General features: G+C 37.5%; 1 protein-coding gene across 3 annotated transcripts in view; it reads right to left on the bottom strand.

The window, feature by feature from the left end:
• Window positions 1-22,693, bottom strand: part of Stim (stromal interaction molecule) — a 181,253-nt gene that overhangs the window by 62,755 nt on the left and 95,805 nt on the right. For all 3 annotated transcript variants that reach the window (XM_089474772.1, XM_089474771.1, XM_089474773.1), the window contains exon 3: window positions 19,639-19,802. In XM_089474772.1, the coding sequence (XP_089330898.1) occupies window positions 19,639-19,802 (164 nt within the window). The remainder of the gene's footprint in view (window positions 1-19,638; window positions 19,803-22,693) is intronic.

The raw sequence follows: 22,693 nt of genomic DNA, 5'->3' as shown, positions 1-22,693 counted from the left end.
CAACAATCATTTGCAAGCTATGATACAAAATTAAGAAAAATTGTAATTATTAATCACGCACCTTTGACGATATTATCGTCTACTATCGAGACATTGAACCATTGATAGTGCCCAACCACCGATAGTGGCGATAGTGACATCGATAGTTTTGCACCTATAGTTTGTACAGCGCGGCTATCGAGTTAAGCATAAGCACGCATTGGCTGCAGTATTGGCTTACTATGGGAACTTAATTGTTTAATAACTTTTCTTGTGGATGGACTATCTTCATGAAACTTTCAGATTATGAACATAGATATGCATCTATTCGCCAAAGCACAAGTCCCTAGTATTTGAAATACGCTTTTTACAAAAGTGAGGGTGAGGGGGTGAATTTAAGGGTGGGGGGTTAATTCTAACAAAAACCGAAATTGTATAAAATGCATATAAGTATACATATAAAATTTGGATACTCTAGCTTTAAAAGATGTAGGAGATATAATGTCTGTATGTCCGTATGTATGAACGCTTCGATGTCAGAAGATATAAGAGCTAGAGACTTGAAATTTTTTCCTAGGTCCGTGTATATCACGCGCATATCAAGTTTTTCTCTAAATATCGATAACTACTCTCGATATTTTATTATCGAATAAAAACCTTATCGAAAGCTAGTTATTTAATTATATTTCCAACACCTTTAGAGCTAGAGCTTCCAAATTTTAAATGTAGTTTTATTTATATTTTATACAATTTCGATTTTTGTTCAAATTTACCCCCCACCCCTATATCCACCTTCTCACCCTCGCCTTTGTAAAAGCGTATTTCAAATAAAGACATGCTTTGGAATGTACATACATTATGATTGTGTTATGAAAGTTTCATTAAGATCGTACGTCTAGAAATTAAATTATTTAACCAATAAATTCTTATAATGTTGCCCACACTGTAGCGCAGCCCAAGCGCAGTCGCTACTTATTGCACAGTTAGCAGAGCGCGTTCTAATACGTGCGTGTGTATGCATGTGTGCAGAAAAGAAGTGCACAGTGATTAGAATATCAGATTGGAGGGTTCAGGGTATCTCGTAGTCGAGCAGTCTCGACTATAGCTTTCTTACTTGTTTTATTACATTTCCGGCCATTACTGAAGTCTTGTCAGATTTATTTTATTTAGTTATTTTATATTAACTACTAGCTGATCAAGCAAAGCAGTGGCGTGGTTGGTAAAGACGCCGCAATTCGTGTATATTATATATCTTTCATATATACAAAATTCTCGTGTCGCGGTGTTTGTTGCCAAACTCCTCCGAAACGGTTCGACCGATTCTCACGAAATTTTATGTGCAGGTCGGGTAGGTCTGAGAATCTGCCAACATCAATTTTGCATGGCCCTACAATATTAAGTCACTGTTTATCATCAAACAGTTTTTCAACTTGATATTTTTATGTTTGATTAGCAAACAATGCCACGAAAACGCAAGATTCTTCGCTGTTATTGCAGTCAATTCGATAATTCTATTCATGTTTTCAAATCACATCGTTTGGAGCAACGGTAATAGTTACAAATACTGCTGCAAATGGTCAACAATTTAATTCCAGATTTAAAATCGAAAACCTTATAAATTTTTATAAATTGCGAAGACTCCCAACGCGCACTCGCCGATCGCGTGGGATGCACGTTGAAACTATAATCACCAGAATTTACCTTTTGCAACGCCCATCGTCAGCGAACCGGACGCTCTGTTAAATGCATTCAATTCCCAATTAGATTGGCCAAACGTTGTCTGTATGTGGCTTAGATTTGGAAACACCATGCTTTTTCCACGGACAACTATATGTAGTATGATCTCGCGTCGGAAAACCATCCATGTATGTATAAACAGGTCGATTTCATGCATATGCCAAGCACAAGTATATAGAATTTTAAATACGCCTTTTACAAATATGTGGGTGGCAGACCCACAAAGTATATATATTCTTGATCAGGGCGACGAGCTGAGCTGATTTGGCCCTGTCCGTCTGTCCGTATGTTTGAACGCGTCGATTTCAGAAGATATAAGAGCTAGAGACTTGATTTTATTTGAAATGACCGTATATACAGCGCGGATGTCGAGTTTGCTAAAATTATTTGCTAAAGTTAAAATTCGCTAAATCATCCCGTTATGTTTTTATCGAGTAAAAACATTCAAGTTCAAGTCAAACGCCACTATTGCTAATTGTGAATGATTTTTCATTTTTTAAATTTCTCAAATATTCAATGTAATATGTAGATCATATGCTGAAAGTTTCATTGAATTCCGTTCAGTCAAAAATTAATTAAAAATCATCAAATATTTGGCACGTGCAGCAGCTACAACAGCATCGTATACGTGTGCACACATACATTCAAACCTCTTTTGGAACATTCTTTGAATCACATCAGCAGTTAGTTTGGTTTAGTTTTGGTAGATGGCGCTGCAGCAGTGAATCTATTTGAGTTTTGCCAGCGCCGTTTTTAGAAGTGAGGTGGCGTAGTGTTTTAGCTGCATGACGCTCGATTGAGAAGTCGCGGCTCGAATCCCGATCGGGCTTCAAAATATTGTTTCAAAATATTTTTATATTTTCATAAATGAGCTTTCTATTTAATTTATATTTTTAAATACACCGACATTGAAATTTTAACCATACTAAATGTGCGTTTTTAAAAGTTTGGTTATTCTAGCAGATTCTTAGAATCACATCAGCTATTTGAGTTTCGCCAGCGCCACTTGCAGAAGTAAGGTGGCGTTGTGTGTTAGCTGTATGACGCTCGATTGGGAAGTCGCGGTTCGAATCCCGTTCGGTGCAACTAATGTTAATTTTTTTTAAATGTTTCAAAATATTTTTATATTTTCATAAATAAGTTTTCTATTTAATTTATATTTTTAAATACATAGAAATTTAAATTTTAGCCATAATAAATGGGCATTCTTATTAGTTGGGTTCAGGGTAGTATCTAGTCGAGCACTCTCGACTAGAATTTTCTGACTTGTTTTTTTTTTTTTTTTTTTTTAATTTGGGCACTCCAGCTTTAAAGTTGTAGGAGATATCATTTTATACCTGTTTTTTCGATAAGGTTTTTATTCGATAACAAAATAACGGGATGAGTTATCGATTTTTAAAGCAAAGCTCGATATTCGCGCTGTAAATACGGACATTTAAAAAAAAATTGAGGTCTTTAGCTCTTATATCTTCTGAAATCGACGCGTTCATACATATGGACAGACGGACGGACAGACAGACGGACAGGGCCAAATCGACTCAGCTCGTCACCCTGATCAAGAATATATATACTTTGTGGGGTCTGCCACACCTCCTTCTGCCTGTTACATACATTTCAACAAAACCATTATTATCTGATTTCCCATTGAAAATGGGCTCAGGGTATACAAATTGACAATAATTAAATGTTTTATGCGTGGCTTGAACTACTAAAATCTATGCCCACTAGAGTCGTTTGTAGCGCCCCACTAAGAAATACATATATATATATATATAGTGGTTCACGGCTTATTTCAACCAGCACCTCAAAAAAAATTTGTTGATCTATCAAGTCTAAGCTACATCGAAAAAAATTAAACCCAGGTTGTTAGTGTGTTTAAACTAACACAAAATAATTTTTTAATATGAATAATATTTAAAAACTAAAATATGAGACCAAAACAGTTCCACAGCTTATTTAAACCACAAACATTGCAGCTGATTAAAGTCAGTTATTTCGCAATGCAGATGTAGATTCTTGTTATACACTTCGCGTCATCAGGTTAGCGCCCCCCCTTACACTCATTTTCTTTTACGTTTTTCTCTTTGCCTATTGCACGCAACTTCTTGGTTTTTTTTTTTTTATTTCATTATCATCATATAAGATGTCTCTCATACCAAAAAAAAGCGCGAGTGGAAACCCGTTATATTTTATTTTCTATTCTTCTCTATTTTCGCAAAAAATGTGCGCACTTATTTTGCGTCAGCAGATTAGCGCCCCAAATGCAATTGTAATTATCTTGCTCATTTTGGCAATTACACTCACCAAATTTTTTGTGAAGCTCAAAGTATTCAATATATTTATAGTATGGGTAAAGAAACAGTTTTATCTTTGGTCGAAAATCAAAGATTGGGGCATACTTTGAATCTAGACTATGTAACCATACAATTGCTGAAAAAACAGGAAAAAACAGAAAACTAAATGGCAATTTTCTTACAAATAGGGAAAACTATGGAAAAAACTATATAAGCGGCAATAATCAAGTGATTTCAGAAGGAAATAGAAGAGCATTAGTTCGAGAAGCTTCGAATTCCCACGAATCGACCACCAAGATTAGGGTTAAAATCAGTGTTAAGACGAGCTTATCAACGGTCCAAAGAGCAATTAAGAAATTTAATTACTTAAAGAAACAGAATGTAAAAAAAAAAGACACCAGTCGATATGCTGAGAAAAGAAATACGCATTAATTTTGGCCGGGCGAACATGACGTGGTCTATCCAATGGCAGCATGTTGGCTTTTCTGATGAGAAAAATTGAACTTGGAAGGAACTGATGGCTAAATTTATTATATTCATGACCTGCGCATAGAAGAACATTATTTGGAATGGTGGCTAAGCTCTTGCGGCAGGGGGGTGGTGGGTCAATTTTTGACATCGAGCATGAGCCCATAGGACTATAACATCATGTTTAAAACTGCTGTTCCGCATTTCTATAACCTGTCTGAAAACCGACATTAGATTTTCCAGCATGATAATGCTCCAATTCAGACCGCCCGATCCGTGGAGTCCTGGATTCAGGGCCAAAAAATTGATCTCATGGAGTGGTCAACATGCTCACTCGACCTTAATATCATTGGAAACGTCTGGGGATGGTTGGTCAAGAAAGTATATGAGTCCGGAAAGCATTATAGTACAAAGACAGAGTTAATCGAAGGTACTGAACACGCTTGGTCAACCATATCCTTGAATAATATTGAACGACTTTATAATTCCATTCCTAATTGAATTTTTGGAGTAATTTCAAACAAAAAACGGCACTGCGTACTACTAATATTACTTAAAAATAATAATAGCTTAAAATACAGGTGTTATTTTTGGTCATTAACTTAAATAAATTGAATTTAGCGCAGGGGGCGCTAATCTGATGACCAAATTTTTGTTACATGTTTTTTGTACATTTTGTAAAATAAATTTCAAAGATGGAGCTCTGATGGAGCTCTGATGGAGGTTGAGTGTAAAGGGGGGCGCTAACCTGATGACGCGCAGTGTATGCTTTATTCAATTTTTTCGCAATGTGATGATATAAGTTTGTGTTGAATTTGGAGAGCTCAACTTGCAGAAAAGTAAATTTAGCAAAGGTCCCACTTTACACAACTATTGAGCAGCAGAAACTTGTTCTCAAACTCTATGAAAATGACCATTCTCGTAAAAAAATCGATGAGATGGTTGGATTTAGTGATTCTACAGTTAAAAGGGGTTCTATTTTCACGGTAAAATCGGTATATGATTTTCCGTGAAAATATAACCCACAATAAAGGTAGAAATGCTCCGAACAAAATTTCCCGGCTTTGGGAACTTGGAGTTTATAGTCCATTGTAGTCCGATGGATAAAGGCAAATATTTTGATATTGTGAAGTCCAATTCAATTCAAAGTGCTCAGAAACTGAGCCTAAAGGATGACTTCAGATTTTACAAAGATAATGACCCGAAATGCACTGTGGGAATTGTCCAGACTTGGCTGATCTGGAAATGTTCCAACATTATGAAACCACTCAGTCATCAGAAATAAATGTAATCGATAATTTGTAGTCGATTTTGGAAATAAACATTCGCAAACACAAAATATCAAACAAATCGGACCCAAAATCTGCAATTAATTAATTTTTTGTTATTTAAAAAACACATAGCTTTAATAATTTCATTTCATAAGTGGTTGAAATAAGCTGTGCAACTGTTTTGGTCTCATTTTTTAGTTTTTAAGCAATTTTAAATATTAAAAACTATTCTAAAAATAAATTATTTAGTTTTGTATTAATTTTAACATCACACTAACAACTTGCGCTTTAATTTTGTCGATATCCTGAATAGTCAAAATTTCATAGATCAGCAAACTTTTTTTGAGGTGCTGGTTGAAATAAGAAGTGAACCACTATGGGTAAAAAGTCCGATTTTTTGGCATAAATCCAAAAAATTGTTTTTTCAGTATCCGCCAACTATTTTCATACTCTCATTTAGGAAACTCCAGCCGACTTAAAAACAATTTTTATAAAATTTTGCGGACTACCCATAAAGTTTTGAGCTTCGTTAAAGTTAGCTGATTCAAGGATGCGTGGTAAATTGAAGAAAGCGTGGGAAATGATGCTCTACTTTCAACGTGTGTAAATCTTTGGGTGTTTGAAATAGTATACAATATTTTTTATGGAAATGATTCAGAAAGCTTTATTAAATAAGATCAGTGAAAAATTTGATGTAGCTCTGTGATTTTTCGTCCAATTGTGCAAAATGTTGTTATTGTGCATTTGTAGATAAAAACTAACATTCATATGTGTGCTTCGTTAGATATAACTTTCTTGCTCCTTCACAAAATAATCGACATATTGCAGTTACACATGAGCTCTGCAATTCCATGCTGCTAGAAGTGCGGAGCAGCAACAAAGGACAACAAAGCGCTATAAAAATTATATCGTTAAAAAATAAGTAAGGATAATATATCGGACGATAAATTTAAATCAATTAACTAAAGTAAAAAAGCAATCGATTGCTGATTAGAGTCAAGTGTCAAGTGCGTACACCAGATCTCCTAAAAGAGCAGGTCGGAAGCAATTGAATTATAACGATGCTGGTCCTCGATTAAAAGAGAAATTGGCTTCTGAGCTTGTCTCAGAGTATGATAGCACGACGCCTCTTGCATTATTTTCGTCTTAAAAATTAACGGAAAAGTATACATTAGTTTTGAAGTGGTAACTCTAATGACGGCAACGCAACAAGAAGAGCTTTTGGAAATGCTGAGTTGTTTTTTATTATATAATATTAATTGATATCTTTTGCGAGCATAAGGTGAGCTCCGGGAAATTTAAAGTTGTGTGAGAAAACATTCAATTTGTGTTTGTTATATTACATTTTATATATTGTTGGAGTGGTGGCGTCGCCGATAAGTAAAAGACCGGCTTGTAGTTTTCTCGTCTTTATTTGTAGGATGGTAGCTGTTTAGCTCGTATAAAAGTGTGTAAAGAATATATATCCCAGAAGAGGCAAGTGACCAGTGGAGGGGGGACGAAGAACTCCGCGGGGCGCTAAGTACCGCGAAGTAGTCTCCAGTAGGAGATCTGGGTTATTATTAACAGAGTGCTGTTAATAACATAACATTGTGTGGTGCGGGAGGAGCAATTCTTGTTAATGGGATCTGGCATTAACATACATGTGAAGGAGAAGACCATTTCCGGTGAAGTTCGTGAAAGTGGGCCAGTCAGTACCCAACCGAAAACAGTCTCTAGACCTAGAAGAGATCCACAGATATTCGGATTGTAACCTCCCTGAATATTGACACCTATAAGGACATAAATTTCTGAACTCTTGTAGAACTCGGGATCAGCTAGCTGAATATTCGGAAGCTGGTTCAACAAGAGTTGTGGCATTAGAGATGAAGGAAGTTTACCGACAAGTTTTGGAAGGACGAGAGTAGAAGCTTCGATTCGTAGTCTCGGCTTCGAAGGAGAACCAATGTCAAAGCTGCATAGCTTTTGTGCATGAGCTGTAACTGCTTGATTCAAGCTGGAAACTTGAGTCTGCACGGATTTGAAGGGCAACTTGATTTTGCGGAATAGTCGCTTAGAAATGAAAGTTGCCTCGGATCCTGAGTCGACTAAAGCACGGGCAGGATAGATTGCTCCGGAATGGCATATGTTGATCACCGCCGTACCGAGGAGGACTCCTCGCGTGTTGGCAGCCAGATACGTTTGGATGTTGGACATAACTTGCTTACGAATTGGCACTCTAGCTGTTGCGGATGCAGCAGCAGTCCGAGGAGTATTGAAACAGTTGTGTATTGAAACAGTTGTGCTTACTGGTACACTGTCGTAACTGGTGACCCTTAGGGAAGCAGTTCAGGCAAAGATTCTTTGCTTTGATGTATGCCTCTCGTTCATAGATAGACAGCTGGAGAAAGCAAGGGCGAAATCGGTATGAGAGACATCTTATATGACGATAATGAAATAAAAACAAGTAAGAAAGCTCTAGTCGAGACTGCTCGACTACGAGATCCCCTGAACCCTTGGAGCAATAGATATTTCAATAATTTTTCGCGTCTTTCAGCTTACACAAGAAACACGCACACACACACACACACGCACGTACGCACACACAGGCATACATACACACACACGCATACAGACACACATACACACACACACACGCATACATACACAAACGCATACACACACACATACACATACACACACACATACACAAACACATACACACACAAGCACCCACCCATAAACACGCATGGGCTGCAGTGTGCGCTTACTATGAGAACTTAATTGTTTAATAACTTTTTTTATGGACGTACGATCTTCATGAAACTTTCAGATTATGATTATAACATGGATATGCATGTAATTGCCAAAGCACAAGTCTCTAGTATTTGAAATACGCTTTTTACAAAAGTGAGGGTGAGGGGGTGAATTTAAGGGTGGGGGGTAAATTTTAACAAAAACCGAAATTGTATAAATTGCATGTAAGCATACATTAAAAATTTGGAGACTCTAGAAATAAAGGTGTAGAAGATATAATTTTATAACTAGTTTTCGATAAGGTTTTTTATCGATAAAAAAAGATCGGGATGAGTTATCGAATTTTAATGATAAACTTGATATGCGCGCTGTAATTACGGACATTTTAAAAAAAATTTGAAGTCTCTAGCTCTTATATCTTCTGAAATCGACGCGTTCATACATACGGACAGACGGACAGACGGACAGACATACATTTCAACAAAACCATTATACCCTGATTTCCCATTGAAAATGGGTTCAGGGTATGAGTGTAAGGGGGGGCGCTAACCTGATGTCGCGAAGTGTATAACAAGAATCTACATCTGCATTGCGAAATAACTGACTTTAATCAGCTGCAATGTTTGTGGTTTAAATAAGCTGTGGAACTGTTTTGGTCTCATATTTTAGTTTTTAAATATTATTCCATATTAAACAAGTAAGAAAGCTCTAGTCGAGACTGCTCGACTACGAGATCCCCTGAACCCTTGGAGCAATAGATATTTCAATAATTTTTCTCATCTTTCAGCTTACACAAGAAACACGCACACACACACGCACGTACGCACACACAGGCATACATACACACACACGCATACAGACACACATACACACACACACACGCATACACACACACGCATACACACACAAACGCATACACACACACACATACACACATACATACACAAACACATACACCCACATACACAAACATTTACATACATATACACACACAAGCATAAACACGCATGGGCGGCAGTGAGCGCTTACTATGAGAACTTAATTGCTTAATAACTTTTTTTGTGGACGTACGATCTTCATGAAACTTTCAGATTATGATTATAACATAGATATGCTTGTAATTGCCAAAGCACAAGTCTCTAGTATTTGAAATATGCTTTTTACAAAAGTGAAGGTGAGGGGGTGAATTTTGAGGTAGGGGGTAAATTTTAACAAAAACCGAAATTGTATAAATTGCATATAAGCATACATTAAAAATTTGGAGACTCTAGCGATAAAGGCGTAGAAGATATAATTTTATAACTGGTTTTCGATAAGGTTTTTTATCGATAAAAAAAGATCGGGATGAGTTATCGAATTTTAATGATAAACTTGATATCCGCGCTGTAATTACGAACATTTTACAAAAAATTTGAAGTCTCTAGCTCTTATATCTTCGGAAATCGACGCGTTCAAACATACGGACAGACGGACAGACGGACAGACAGACAGACGGACAGACAGACGGACAGGGGCAAATCAACTCAGCTCGTCGCCCTGATCAAGAATATATATATTTTGTGGGGTCTGCCACGCCTCCTTCTGCCTGTTACATACATTTCAACAAAACCATTATACCCTGATTTCCCATTGAAAATGGGCTCAGGGTATAAAAATTATTTTGTGTTAGTTTAAACACACTAACAACCTGGGTTTAATTTTTTTCAGAAACTTGTTCTCAAACTCTATGAAAATGACCATTCTCGTAAAAAAATCGATGAGATGGTTGGATTTAGTGATTCTACAGTTAAAAGGGGTTCTATTTTCACGGTAAAATCGGTATATGATTTTCCGTGAAAATATAACCCACAATAAAGGTAGAAATGCTCCGAACAAAATTTCCCGGCTTTGGGAACTTGGAGTTTATAGTCAATTGTAGTCCGATGGATAAAGGCAAATATTTTGATATTGTGAAGTCCAATTCAATTCAAAGTGCTCAGAAACTGAGCCTAAAGGATGACTTCAGATTTTACAAAGATAATGACCCGAAATGCACTGTGGGAATTGTCCAGACTTGGCTGATCTGGAAATGTTCCAACATTATGAAACCACTCAGTCATCAGAAATAAATGTAATCGATAATTTGTAGTCGATTTTGGAAATAAACATTCGCAAACACAAAATATCAAACAAATCGGACCCAAAATCTGCAATTAATTAATTTTTTGTTATTTAAAAAACACATAGCTTTAATAATTTCATTTCATAAGTGGTTGAAATAAGCTGTGCAACTGTTTTGGTCTCATTTTTTAGTTTTTAAGCAATTTTAAATATTAAAAACTATTCTAAAAATAAATTATTTAGTTTTGTATTAATTTTAACATCACACTAACAACTTGCGCTTTAATTTTGTCGATATCCTGAATAGTCAAAATTTCATAGATCAGCAAACTTTTTTTGAGGTGCTGGTTGAAATAAGAAGTGAACCACTGCACTATGGGTAAAAAGTCCGATTTTTTGGCATAAATCCAAAAAATTGTTTTTTCAGTATCCGCCAACTATTTTCATACTCTCATTTAGGAAACTCCAGCCGACTTAAAAACAATTTTTATAAAATTTTGCGGACTACCCATAAAGTTTTGAGCTTCGTTAAAGTTAGCTGATTCAAGGATGCGTGGTAAATTGAAGAAAGCGTGGGAAATGATGCTCTACTTTCAACGTGTGTAAATCTTTGGGTGTTTGAAATAGTATACAATATTTTTTATGGAAATGATTCAGAAAGCTTTATTAAATAAGATCAGTGAAAAATTTGATGTAGCTCTGTGATTTTTCGTCCAATTGTGCAAAATGTTGTTATTGTGCATTTGTAGATAAAAACTAACATTCATATGTGTGCTTCGTTAGATATAACTTTCTTGCTCCTTCACAAAATAATCGACATATTGCAGTTACACATGAGCTCTGCAATTCAATGCTGCTAGAAGTGCGGAGCAGCAACAAAGGACAACAAAGCGCTATAAAAATTATATCGTTAAAAAATAAGTAAGGATAATATATCGGACGATAAATTTAAATCAATTAACTAAAGTAAAAAAGCAATCGATTGCTGATTAGAGTCAAGTGTCAAGTGCGTACACCAGATCTCCTAAAAGAGCAGGTCGGAAGCAATTGAATTATAACGATGCTGGTCCTCGATTAAAAGAGAAATTGGCTTCTGAGCTTGTCTCAGAGTATGATAGCACGACGCCTCTTGCATTATTTTCGTCTTAAAAATTAACGGAAAAGTATACATTAGTTTTGAAGTGGTAACTCTAATGACGGCAACGCAACAAGAAGAGCTTTTGGAAATGCTGAGTTGTTTTTTATTATATAATATTAATTGATATCTTTTGCGAGCATAAGGTGAGCTCCGGGAAATTTAAAGTTGTGTGAGAAAACATTCAATTTGTGTTTGTTATATTACATTTTATATATTGTTGGAGTGGTGGCGTCGCCGATAAGTAAAAGACCGGCTTGTAGTTTTCTCGTCTTTATTTGTAGGATGGTAGCTGTTTAGCTCGTATAAAAGTGTGTAAAGAATATATATCCCAGAAGAGGCAAGTGACCAGTGGAGGGGGGACGAAGAACTCCGCGGGGCGCTAAGTACCGCGAAGTAGTCTCCAGTAGGAGATCTGGGTTATTATTAACAGAGTGCTGTTAATAACATAACATTGTGTGGTGCGGGAGGAGCAATTCTTGTTAATGGGATCTGGCATTAACATACATGTGAAGGAGAAGACCATTTCCGGTGAAGTTCGTGAAAGTGGGCCAGTCAGTACCCAACCGAAAACAGTCTCTAGACCTAGAAGAGATCCACAGATATTCGGATTGTAACCTCCCTGAATATTGACACCTATAAGGACATAAATTTCTGAACTCTTGTAGAACTCGGGATCAGCTAGCTGAATATTCGGAAGCTGGTTCAACAAGAGTTGTGGCATTAGAGATGAAGGAAGTTTACCGACAAGTTTTGGAAGGACGAGAGTAGAAGCTTCGATTCGTAGTCTCGGCTTCGAAGGAGAACCAATGTCAAAGCTGCATAGCTTTTGTGCATGAGCTGTAACTGCTTGATTCAAGCTGGAAACTTGAGTCTGCACGGATTTGAAGGGCAACTTGATTTTGCGGAATAGTCGCTTAGAAATGAAAGTTGCCTCGGATCCTGAGTCGACTAAAGCACGGGCAGGATAGATTGCTCCGGAATGGCATATGTTGATCACCGCCGTACCGAGGAGGACTCCTCGCGTGTTGGCAGCCAGATACGTTTGGATGTTGGACATAACTTGCTTACGAATTGGCACTCTAGCTGTTGCGGATGCAGCAGCAGTCCGAGGAGTATTGAAACAGTTGTGTATTGAAACAGTTGTGCTTACTGGTACACTGTCGTAACTGGTGACCCTTAGGGAAGCAGTTCAGGCAAAGATTCTTTGCTTTGATGTATGCCTCTCGTTCATAGATAGACAGCTGGAGAAAGCAAGGGCGAAATCGGTATGAGAGACATCTTATATGACGATAATGAAATAAAAAAAAAACCAAGAAGTTGCGTGCAATAGGCAAAGAGAAAAACGTAAAAGAAAACAAGTAAGAAAGCTCTAGTCGAGACTGCTCGACTACGAACACACACAAGCACCCACGCATAAACACGCATGGGCTGCAGTGTGCGCTTACTATGAGAACTTAATTGCTTAATAACTTTTTTTGTGGACGTACGATCTTCATGAAACTTTCAGATTATGATTATAACATGGATATGCATGTAATTGCCAAAGCACAAGTCTCTAGTATTTGAAATACGCTTTTTACAAAAGTGAGGGTGAGGGGGTGAATTTAAGGGCGGGGGGTTAATTTAAACAAAAACCGAAATTGTATAAATTGCATATAAGCATACATTAAACATTTGGAGACTCTAGCAATAAAGGTGTAGAAGATATAATTTTATAACTGGTTTTCGATAAGGTTTTTTATCGATAAAAAAAGATCGGAATGAGTTATCGATTTTTAATGATAAACTTGATATGCGCGCTGTAATTACGGACATTTTAAAAAAAAATTGAAGTCTCTAGCTCTTATATCTTCTGAAATCGACGCGTTCATACATACGGACAGACAGACGGACAGGGCCAAATCAACTCAGCTCGTCGCCCTGATCAAGAATATATATACTTAGTGGGGTCTGCCACGCCTCCTTCTCCCTGTTACATACATTTCAACAAAACCATTATACCCTGATTTCCCATTGAAAATGGGTTCAGGGTATGAGTGTAAGGGGGGGCGCTAACCTGATGTCGCGAAGTGTATAACAAGAATCTACATCTGCATTGCGAAATAACTGACTTTAATCAGCTGCAATGTTTGTGGTTTAAATAAGCTGTGGAACTGTTTTGGTCTCATATTTTAGTTTTTAAATATTATTCCATATTAAACAAGTAAGAAAGCTCTAGTCGAGACTGCTCGACTACGAGATCCCCTGAACCCTTGGAGCAATAGATATTTCAATAATTTTTCCCGTCTTTCAGCTTACACAAGAAACACGCACACACACACACACACGCACGTACGCACACACAGGCATACATACACACACACGCATACAGACACACATACACACACACACACGCATACACACACACACGCATACACACACAAACGCATACACACACACACATACACACATACATACACAAACACATACACCCACATACACAAACATTTACATACATATACACACACAAGCATAAACACGCATGGGCTGCAGTGAGCGCTTACTATGAGAACTTAATTGCTTAATAACTTTTTTTGTGGACGTACGATCTTCATGAAACTTTCAGATTATGATTATAACATAGATATGCTTGTAATTGCCAAAGCACAAGTCTCTAGTATTTGAAATATGCTTTTTACAAAAGTGAAGGTGAGGGGGTGAATTTTGAGGTAGGGGGTAAATTTTAACAAAAACCGAAATTGTATAAATTGCATATAAGCATACATTAAAAATTTGGAGACTCTAGCGATAAAGGCGTAGAAGATATAATTTTATAACTGGTTTTCGATAAGGTTTTTTATCGATAAAAAAAGATCGGGATGAGTTATCGATTTTTAATGATAAACTTGATATCCGCGCTGTAATTACGAACATTTTACAAAAAATTTGAAGTCTCTAGCTCTTATATCTTCGGAAATCGACGCGTTCAAACATACGGACAGACGGACAGACGGACAGGGGCAAATCAACTCAGCTCGTCGCCCTGATCAAGAATATATATATTTTGTGGGGTCTGCCACGCCTCCTTCTGCCTGTTACATACATTTCAACAAAACCATTATACCCTGATTTCCCATTGAAAATGGGCTCAGGGTATAAAAATTATTTTGTGTTAGTTTAAACACACTAACAACCTGGGTTTAATTTTTTTCGATGTAGCTTAGACTTGATAGATCAACAAACTTTTTTTGAGGTGCTGGTTGAAATAAGCTGTGAACCACTGTATATGTATATGTATTTCTTAGTGGGGCGCTACAAACGACTCTAGTGGGCTTAGATTTTAGTAGTTCAAGCCACGCATAAAACATTTAATTATTGTCAATTTGTATACCCTGAGCCCATTTTCAATGGGAAATCAGGTAATAATGGTTTTGTTGAAATGTATGTAACAGGCAGAAGGAGGCGTGGCAGACCCCACAAAGTATATATATTCTTGATCAGGGCGACGAGCTGAGTTGATTTGGCCCTGTCCGTCTGTCTGTCTGTCCATCTGTCCGTATATTTGAACGCGTCGATTTCCGAAGATATAAGAGCTAGAGACTGGAATTTTTTTTATATACAGCGCGGATGTCGAGTTTGCTTTTAAAAGTCGATAAATCATCCCGTTATGTTTTTATCGAATAAAAACATTCAAGTTCAAGTCAGATGCCACTACAGTTAATTGTGAATGATTTTTCATTTTTTTTAATTTCTCAAATATTCAATATAATATGTAGATCATATGCTAAAAGTTTCATTGAATTCCGTTCAGTCAAAAATTAATTAAAAATCATTAAATATTTGGCCAATTAACAAACGCACGTGCAGCAGCTACAACAGCATCGTATACGTGTGCACACATACATTCAAACTTCTTCTGGAAAACATTCTTTGAATCACATCAGCAGTTAGTTTGGTTTAGTTTTGGTAGATGGCGCTGCAGCAGTGAATCTATTTGAGTTTTGCCAGCGCACATTTTAGAAGTGAGGTGGCGTAGTGTGTTAGCTGCATGACGCTCGATCGAGAAGTTGCGGTTCGAATCCCGATCGGTGCAACTAATGTTAATTTTTTTAATTGTTTCAAAATACTGTTATATTTTCATAAATGAGTTTTCTATTGAATTTATATTTTTAAATACACCGAAATTGAAATTTTAACCATACTAAATGGACATTTTTATTAGTTGGGTTCAGGGTAGTATCTAGTTAAGCACTCTCGACTAGAATTTTCTTACTTGTTATACCCTGAACCCATTTTCAATGGGAAATCAGGGTATAATGGTTTTGTTGAAATGTATGTAACAGGCAGAAGGAGGCGTGGCAGACCCCACAAAGTATATATATTCTTGATCAGGGCGACGAGCTGAGTTGATTTGGCCCTGTCCGTCTGTCTGTCTGTCTGTCCGTCTGTCCGTCCGTCCGTCTGTCCGTCTGTCCGTCTGTCCGTATGTATGAACGCGTCGATTTCAGAAGATATAAGAGCTAGAGACTTCAAATTTTTTGTAAAATGTTCGTAATTACAGCGCGGATATCAAGTTTATCATTAAAAATCGATAACTCATCCCGATCTTTTTTATCGATAAAAAAACCTTATCGAAAACCAGTTATAAAATTATATCTTCTACACCTTTATTGCTAGAGTCTCCAAATTTTTAATGTATGCTTATATGCAATTTATACAATTTCGGTTTTTGTTAAAATTTACCCCCCACCTCTAAATTCACCCCCTCACCCTCACTTTTGTAAAAAGCTGTGTGTGTGCTTTGGGAATTACATGCATATCCTAGTTATAATCATAATCTGAAAGTTTCATGAAGATCGTATGTCCACAAAAAAAGTTATTAAGCAATTAATTTGTCATAGTAAGCGCTCACTGCCGCCCATGCGTGTTTATGCTTGTGTGTGTATATGTATGTAATTGTTTGTGTATGTGTGTGTGTGTGTGTATGTGTGTGTATGTATGCCTGTGTGTGCGTGCGTGCGTGTGTGTGTGTGTGTGTGCGTGTTTCTTGTGTAAGCTGAAAGACGCGAAAAATTATTGATATAGTTATTACTCCAAGGGTTCAGGGGATCTCGTAGTCGAGTAGTCTCGACTAGAGCTTTTTTACTTGTTTTAAATATTTTTTTATTTTATTTATTTTCTTTTAAATTTCACAAAAATGTTTTTGTTTTCTTTTCTTCGTGTTAGGCTGATGTCAGAGTGGCCGCGACTCAGCTCGTCGCCCTGATCAAGAATATATATACTTTATGGGGTCTGCCACGCCTCCTTCTGCCTGTTATATACATTTAACAAAACCATTATACCCTGATTTCCCATTGAAAATAGGTTCAGGGAATAAAAAACAAAAAAAAAAAAAAACAAATTTTTACATATTCTTATTCTCCATGTGGGAAAAAAGTTTAAAAAAAATAAAATAAATAAATAAAATATAAACAAGTAAGAAGACTAGTCGAGACTGCTCGACTAGGAGATACCCTGAACCCTCCAATCTGATATTCTAATCAGTCTGCGCTTCTTTTCGACACACATACATACACACATACGTATTAGAACGCGCTCTGCTAACTGCGCAGTAAGCAGCGACTGCGCTTGGGCTGCGCTGCAGTGGGCAACATTATAAGAATTTATTTGTTGAATAATTTAATTTCTATACATACAATTTTAATGAAACTTTCAGAGCGTAATCATGTGGTGAAAATGTATGCACACGTCTCTAGTACTTGAAATACAAGCTATGATATAAAATTATAATTATTTGTCACGCACCTTTGACGATATTATCGTTCACTATCGACACATTGAACCATCGATAGTTCAGTCGTTCGATAGGGCCCGACCATCGATAGTGATGATAGTGCCATCGATAGTTTGGCACCTCTAGTCGTCGACACCTAATTTTTGGCCAATTCTTAGAACGAGCCAAAAGTGATATAAATATAAATAAGGATATTTATAGTCCAAAAATGTGAAAATTGTAATATATTTTTCGATACGCCAAAAATTAAAAATTATTTTCAAAATTTTAAGTTTCAGGCCCTGTAGGAGATATAAGCATTTGCCCCCTGTGGGCGAAGATATATCCCCTATAACTTTTGGTCTTAGGTAAACAACCCGAAAATCCATAACAAATTTCAGGTTTCTAGCTTGAATTTGAAAAATCCCGATACACTTAGATACGATTTGCTACGCCCCCAGCTTGCGTGAATATATAATTATTTAATCGATATGTATAGAATCGTAACATTAATTACGATTAAAGGCCTCAAACAAAAATTTCGAGTATTAATGGCGCACCACAATAAATAAATCGGGTGTTCAAAAAGAAAAAAGAAGCTTAATAGTTGAAGGATTTTAACTCACTATTTTCGTAATTTCACATCTTCAACAAAAACACCGCTAGACCAGCTGAAAATTAAACCATAATTCAATTTCAACGGTGATTCTTAGAAAATACTATAATTTTTATACCCTGAACCCATTTTCAATGGGAAATCAGGGTATAATGGTTTTGTTGAAATGTATGTAACAGGCAGAAGGAGGCGTGGCAGACCCCACAAAGTATATATATTCTTGATCAGGGCGACGAGTTGAGTTGATTTGGCCCTGTCCGTCTTTCCGTCTGTCCGTCCGTCCGTCTGTCCGTCTGTCCGTATGTATGAACGCGTCGATTTCAGAAGATATAAGAGCTAGAGACTTCAAATTTTTAAAATGTCCGTAGTTACAGCGCGCATATCAAGTTTATCATTAAAAATCGATAACTCATCCCGATCTTTTTTTTATCGATAAAAACCTTATCGAAACCCAGTTATAAAATTATATCCTCTACACCTTTATTGCTAGAGTCTCCAAATTTTTAATGTGTGCTTATATGCAATTTATGCAAATTAGGTTTTTGTTAAAATTTACCCCTTACCCTCACTTTTGTAAAACGCGTATTTCAAATACTAGAGACTTGTGCTTTAGCAATTGCATGTATATTCATGTTATAATCATAATCTGAAAGTTTCATGAAGATCGTACGTCCATAAAAAAAGTTATTAAACAATTAAGTTCTCATAGTAAGCGCACACTGCAGCCCATGCGTGTTTATGCGTGGGTGCTTGTGTGTGTATGTGTTTGTGTATGTGTTTGTGTATGTGTGTGTGTATGTGTGCCTGTGTGTATGTGTGTCGCAGTTCGCAGTTCGTGTCGTGTTTCTTATGTAAGCTGAAAGACGCGAAAAATTATTGAAATATCTATTGCTCCAAGGGTTCAGGGGATCTCGTAGTCGAGCAGTCTCCACTAGAGCTTTTTTACTTGTTAATATAACTTGACTTGAAATTTCTACATCAACTAGGCTTGTCGCCCTGATTGGACAGACATTTATCTAACATACATATGCTCACATATGTTAGTATCAATGGGCTCAGGGTATAATAATACAATGTAGTTCGGGCAGACGGTCTGGGCTAAATTGACTCATCTCGTCAATATATATATATATATATATACATATATATATATATATATATATATATATATATATATATATATATATGTATATATGTACATTCTATGGTGCCTGCCACGCCTCCTACAATTTGTTAAAACCTTTATAGCCTGACTTTCCACATTTAATAGTATCAGGGTATAATTATATCTTTTACATCTTTAGAGCTTTAGTTGATTATGAAGGTTCATCTATTTGTGTGTATGTGTATGTGGGTTCATGCTGTTTGTTGTGTATCATGAAGACTTTCATGAGAGTTTGTGCCTATGTTCCAAAGCCATTGAAAATGAAAATGAAATGACGATATGAAATGAATATGACGATATGACACATACAAATATTAAACCCTCTTTAACAATTTTGAAAAGGAGATAAATAATATATAAAAAGATACTATTCATAACATACATCATCCGATTCGCTCAGGTCAATATTTCCGTTGTCGTCATCATCTAGTTGACGATGCAAGCTGGCGATAGCCTCCATCCCAAGCCGATCTTGTACGTTTTCGTTTTCACAGTCAAAATCCTCTGCATTACATGTAGCATCTACAGACATGCTGCTTGAAGAACCTATGGAAACAATAAAAAAAGTAAATGTTTACATTTGTATAACTTACATAGTACAGCTTAATTTTCATTCATACACACACACAAATACGCAAATACGCAATTGAAATACTTGATAATTAACATTTCTTATAAATGGACTCTTCTCATCAAAATATCTCATAATAATGGCTGTTGAGCTATCGAGATTTTTCGAATAGCTTTAAATTATTAAACGATTGAATTTACTTAATGATTAGTTTATTAGTGATTATTAGAGTTTACAGAGTTTATGTGATAGACGCGAGCAAGCGACTAGGCTGTCGTGATGTCCGCTACTATGTATGTAATGTAATCTATCACTACATCTGCTCTAAAAAAGAGTTAATTGCATACTAATTTCAATGTACGCGAGCCGGCTGGTTAAAGATGAGCCGCTGCGTGAGCCCTGTCAGGTTTGGCTCACTGAAGAACGAAGGAGGGCCACCGCTGAGGAAATGCGCAGGGGTCAACACGTCTATGTCTGATGGGTGCTCTGAAATCGAAACTAAAGGGCGTGAATTAACGACAGCAGCGGTGTTGCAAGCCAGTGTGCGAAGCTCATAGTAAGTTAGGACGGAGGACCCAACACATCGGTAGAAATGAAGCTTCGCTGTCTTCACTGCAGCCTCCCACAAGCCACCAAAGTGAGGCGATCGTGAAGGGATGAAATGTCATTCGATTGAGTCTGCCAAACATAAATCCTTCACAGCCGTCTGGTGGGTGTCTGACAGAAATAGACGCTTCAACTCCTGAAGCTGGCTGCGGGCTCCAAGTAAGTTTGTGGCGTTGTCGATCAGATTTGACTTGGCTTTCCTCTGGTGCATATAATACGTTGAAGTGCATGCAAAAATGCCGCGGTAGTTAAATCTTTGACAAACTCCAACCAGATATCCTTCGTAGCAAAACAAATAAACACACAAACGTAACATTTCACAGGCGCCTTGTTTCGTGCCTCAGGCTTATAAATGAACGGTCCGCAAAAGTCGACTCCAGTCACTCCAAAGACCCGATAGCCGTTGACTCGATCCTTGGGTAGATCTGCCATTATGTGCTAAATGAGTCGAGGCCTTGCGCGAAAGCAAATTACACATCTCTGAATTACACTGGCTACAGTATTTCTACCTCCAATTGGCAAATATTGGGAACGAACCAACGTTAGCACTGCTCGGGGACCAGCGTTCAAGTTGCGCTTATGGAATTATGATGGCATTATGTTGGCTCTAGTTACTGGATGAACTTTGGCCAAAATAATAGGATGGCGACTATCGAAGTTCAAAGTTGAGTTTTTGAGACGACCATCGACACGTAGCAGCCCAATTTCATCAAGGAGCGGTGACAGCGAGGCGAGACTGCTGGATGACGGAACCATTCCCTTCGAACCATTCTTCGACGCTCAATTGAAGTTCTTTCTGGAAGTGCTGAGACTGGCCACTGAGATCTGGGCTTACAGTGGAAACCTGGACCGTTGAACCAAAGTTATGATCCATTTAACTCCGAGGGCAATGCACACCGAGATAATATATCCGCGGGATTCAGCGCTGTAGTATAGTGTCATTCCATTGCCGATGTGAGATCTTGTATCGTGGCGATGCGATTTGAAAAAAAAAAAAAAAACGTTAAATCTTCCGGGCTCGTCATTGATCTAAGAAAGCGCTACTCTACTAGTCAGACCAACAATGAAACTCGTCTGCGAAGATGCCTAAACGAGCCACTTCATCCATTAGACGCGCAAGCAACTCTGCCCCGCATAGTTCCAGCTTGGGAACCTTGAGCGTTTTTAGAGGCGCAACTCGAGACTTGGAACAAAGTAACCTGCTGATGATATTTTTTCCTCTGGATACAATACATCGCAGAATCCATGGACCTCAACTTTCGATCCTGGTATTAATGATAGCCTGGGAAATGCACTACTAAGACCATTGGCAAAGTTGCTGCAAATGTCTAGCCATGCCATGCATGCCATGACATGCAGACGGAAGACTTTCGTCCCAATCAAGTTTACGCCTCCAGAGTTGTTGCAATAAAATTGTAGCCTTCGTTATTACTGGGCCGACCAGGCCGAGGGGATCGTAAAACCGAGCAATAGACGAGAGAACAGAGCGCCTGGAGGGCTTAGAGCTAGATATGAGAAAAGAAGTTGCTGGATCCCACGCAAGGCCAAGTGTCTTTGTAATGTCGCTGCCATCATTGAACCTAATGAGCGATTCCTTGTCGCAGTCTGTTATGCCGTCCAGTACCATGAATGACGCTGGTTCCATATGTTACCGTACCAAGCCTGAAAACTTCCAGCTCATCATCTGGCGAATTCCTCCATAAAATGCATTGCAGATTGCTGTCCGTGTCAGGTACCTTTACGCAACGATACATTTTGCAAATATCGCCGGTGAGTACAACTGGATAAGATCGGAAGCGCAGTAATGTCGTCCAATTTAGAATGTCATTTAACGAATTCCCAATTGTGGTAGATGTTGATCCATCAAAGATGACGCGAAGTTTAGTGGTTGTGCTATCTTCCTTCAGAACGCAGTGATCAGGTAGAAAATATCTGCATAGATGAAATTAATTTAGAGGAACACGTGACATGTAACCAAGCTCAAGATACTCTTTCAGAAATGCTACGTGTGCTATCTTCCTTCAGAACGCAGTGATCAGGAAGAAAATATCTGCATAGATGAAATTAATTTAGAGGAACACGTGACATGTGACCAAGCTCAAGATACTCTATCAGAAATGCTACGTATTGAGACCTTATATGCGGCAAATGACTTTCTTCTTCAAATTGAGAAACCGATGATGCCCTTGCTCATAAAAATCTCCAAGAAGCTCACAAGTAAGCTTAACAGGTAGGCGTTCTGTATATTGGCCACTAGCCA

This window comes from Drosophila arizonae, chromosome X, assembly GCF_054131065.1.
Source record: "Drosophila arizonae isolate 15081-1271.41 chromosome X, UAZ_ARI_1.0, whole genome shotgun sequence".
In the NCBI taxonomy this organism is placed as follows: domain Eukaryota; kingdom Metazoa; phylum Arthropoda; class Insecta; order Diptera; family Drosophilidae; genus Drosophila; species Drosophila arizonae.
The sequence above is the reverse complement of the archived record's forward strand: the minus strand, read 5'-3'. Positions and strand labels throughout refer to the sequence as shown.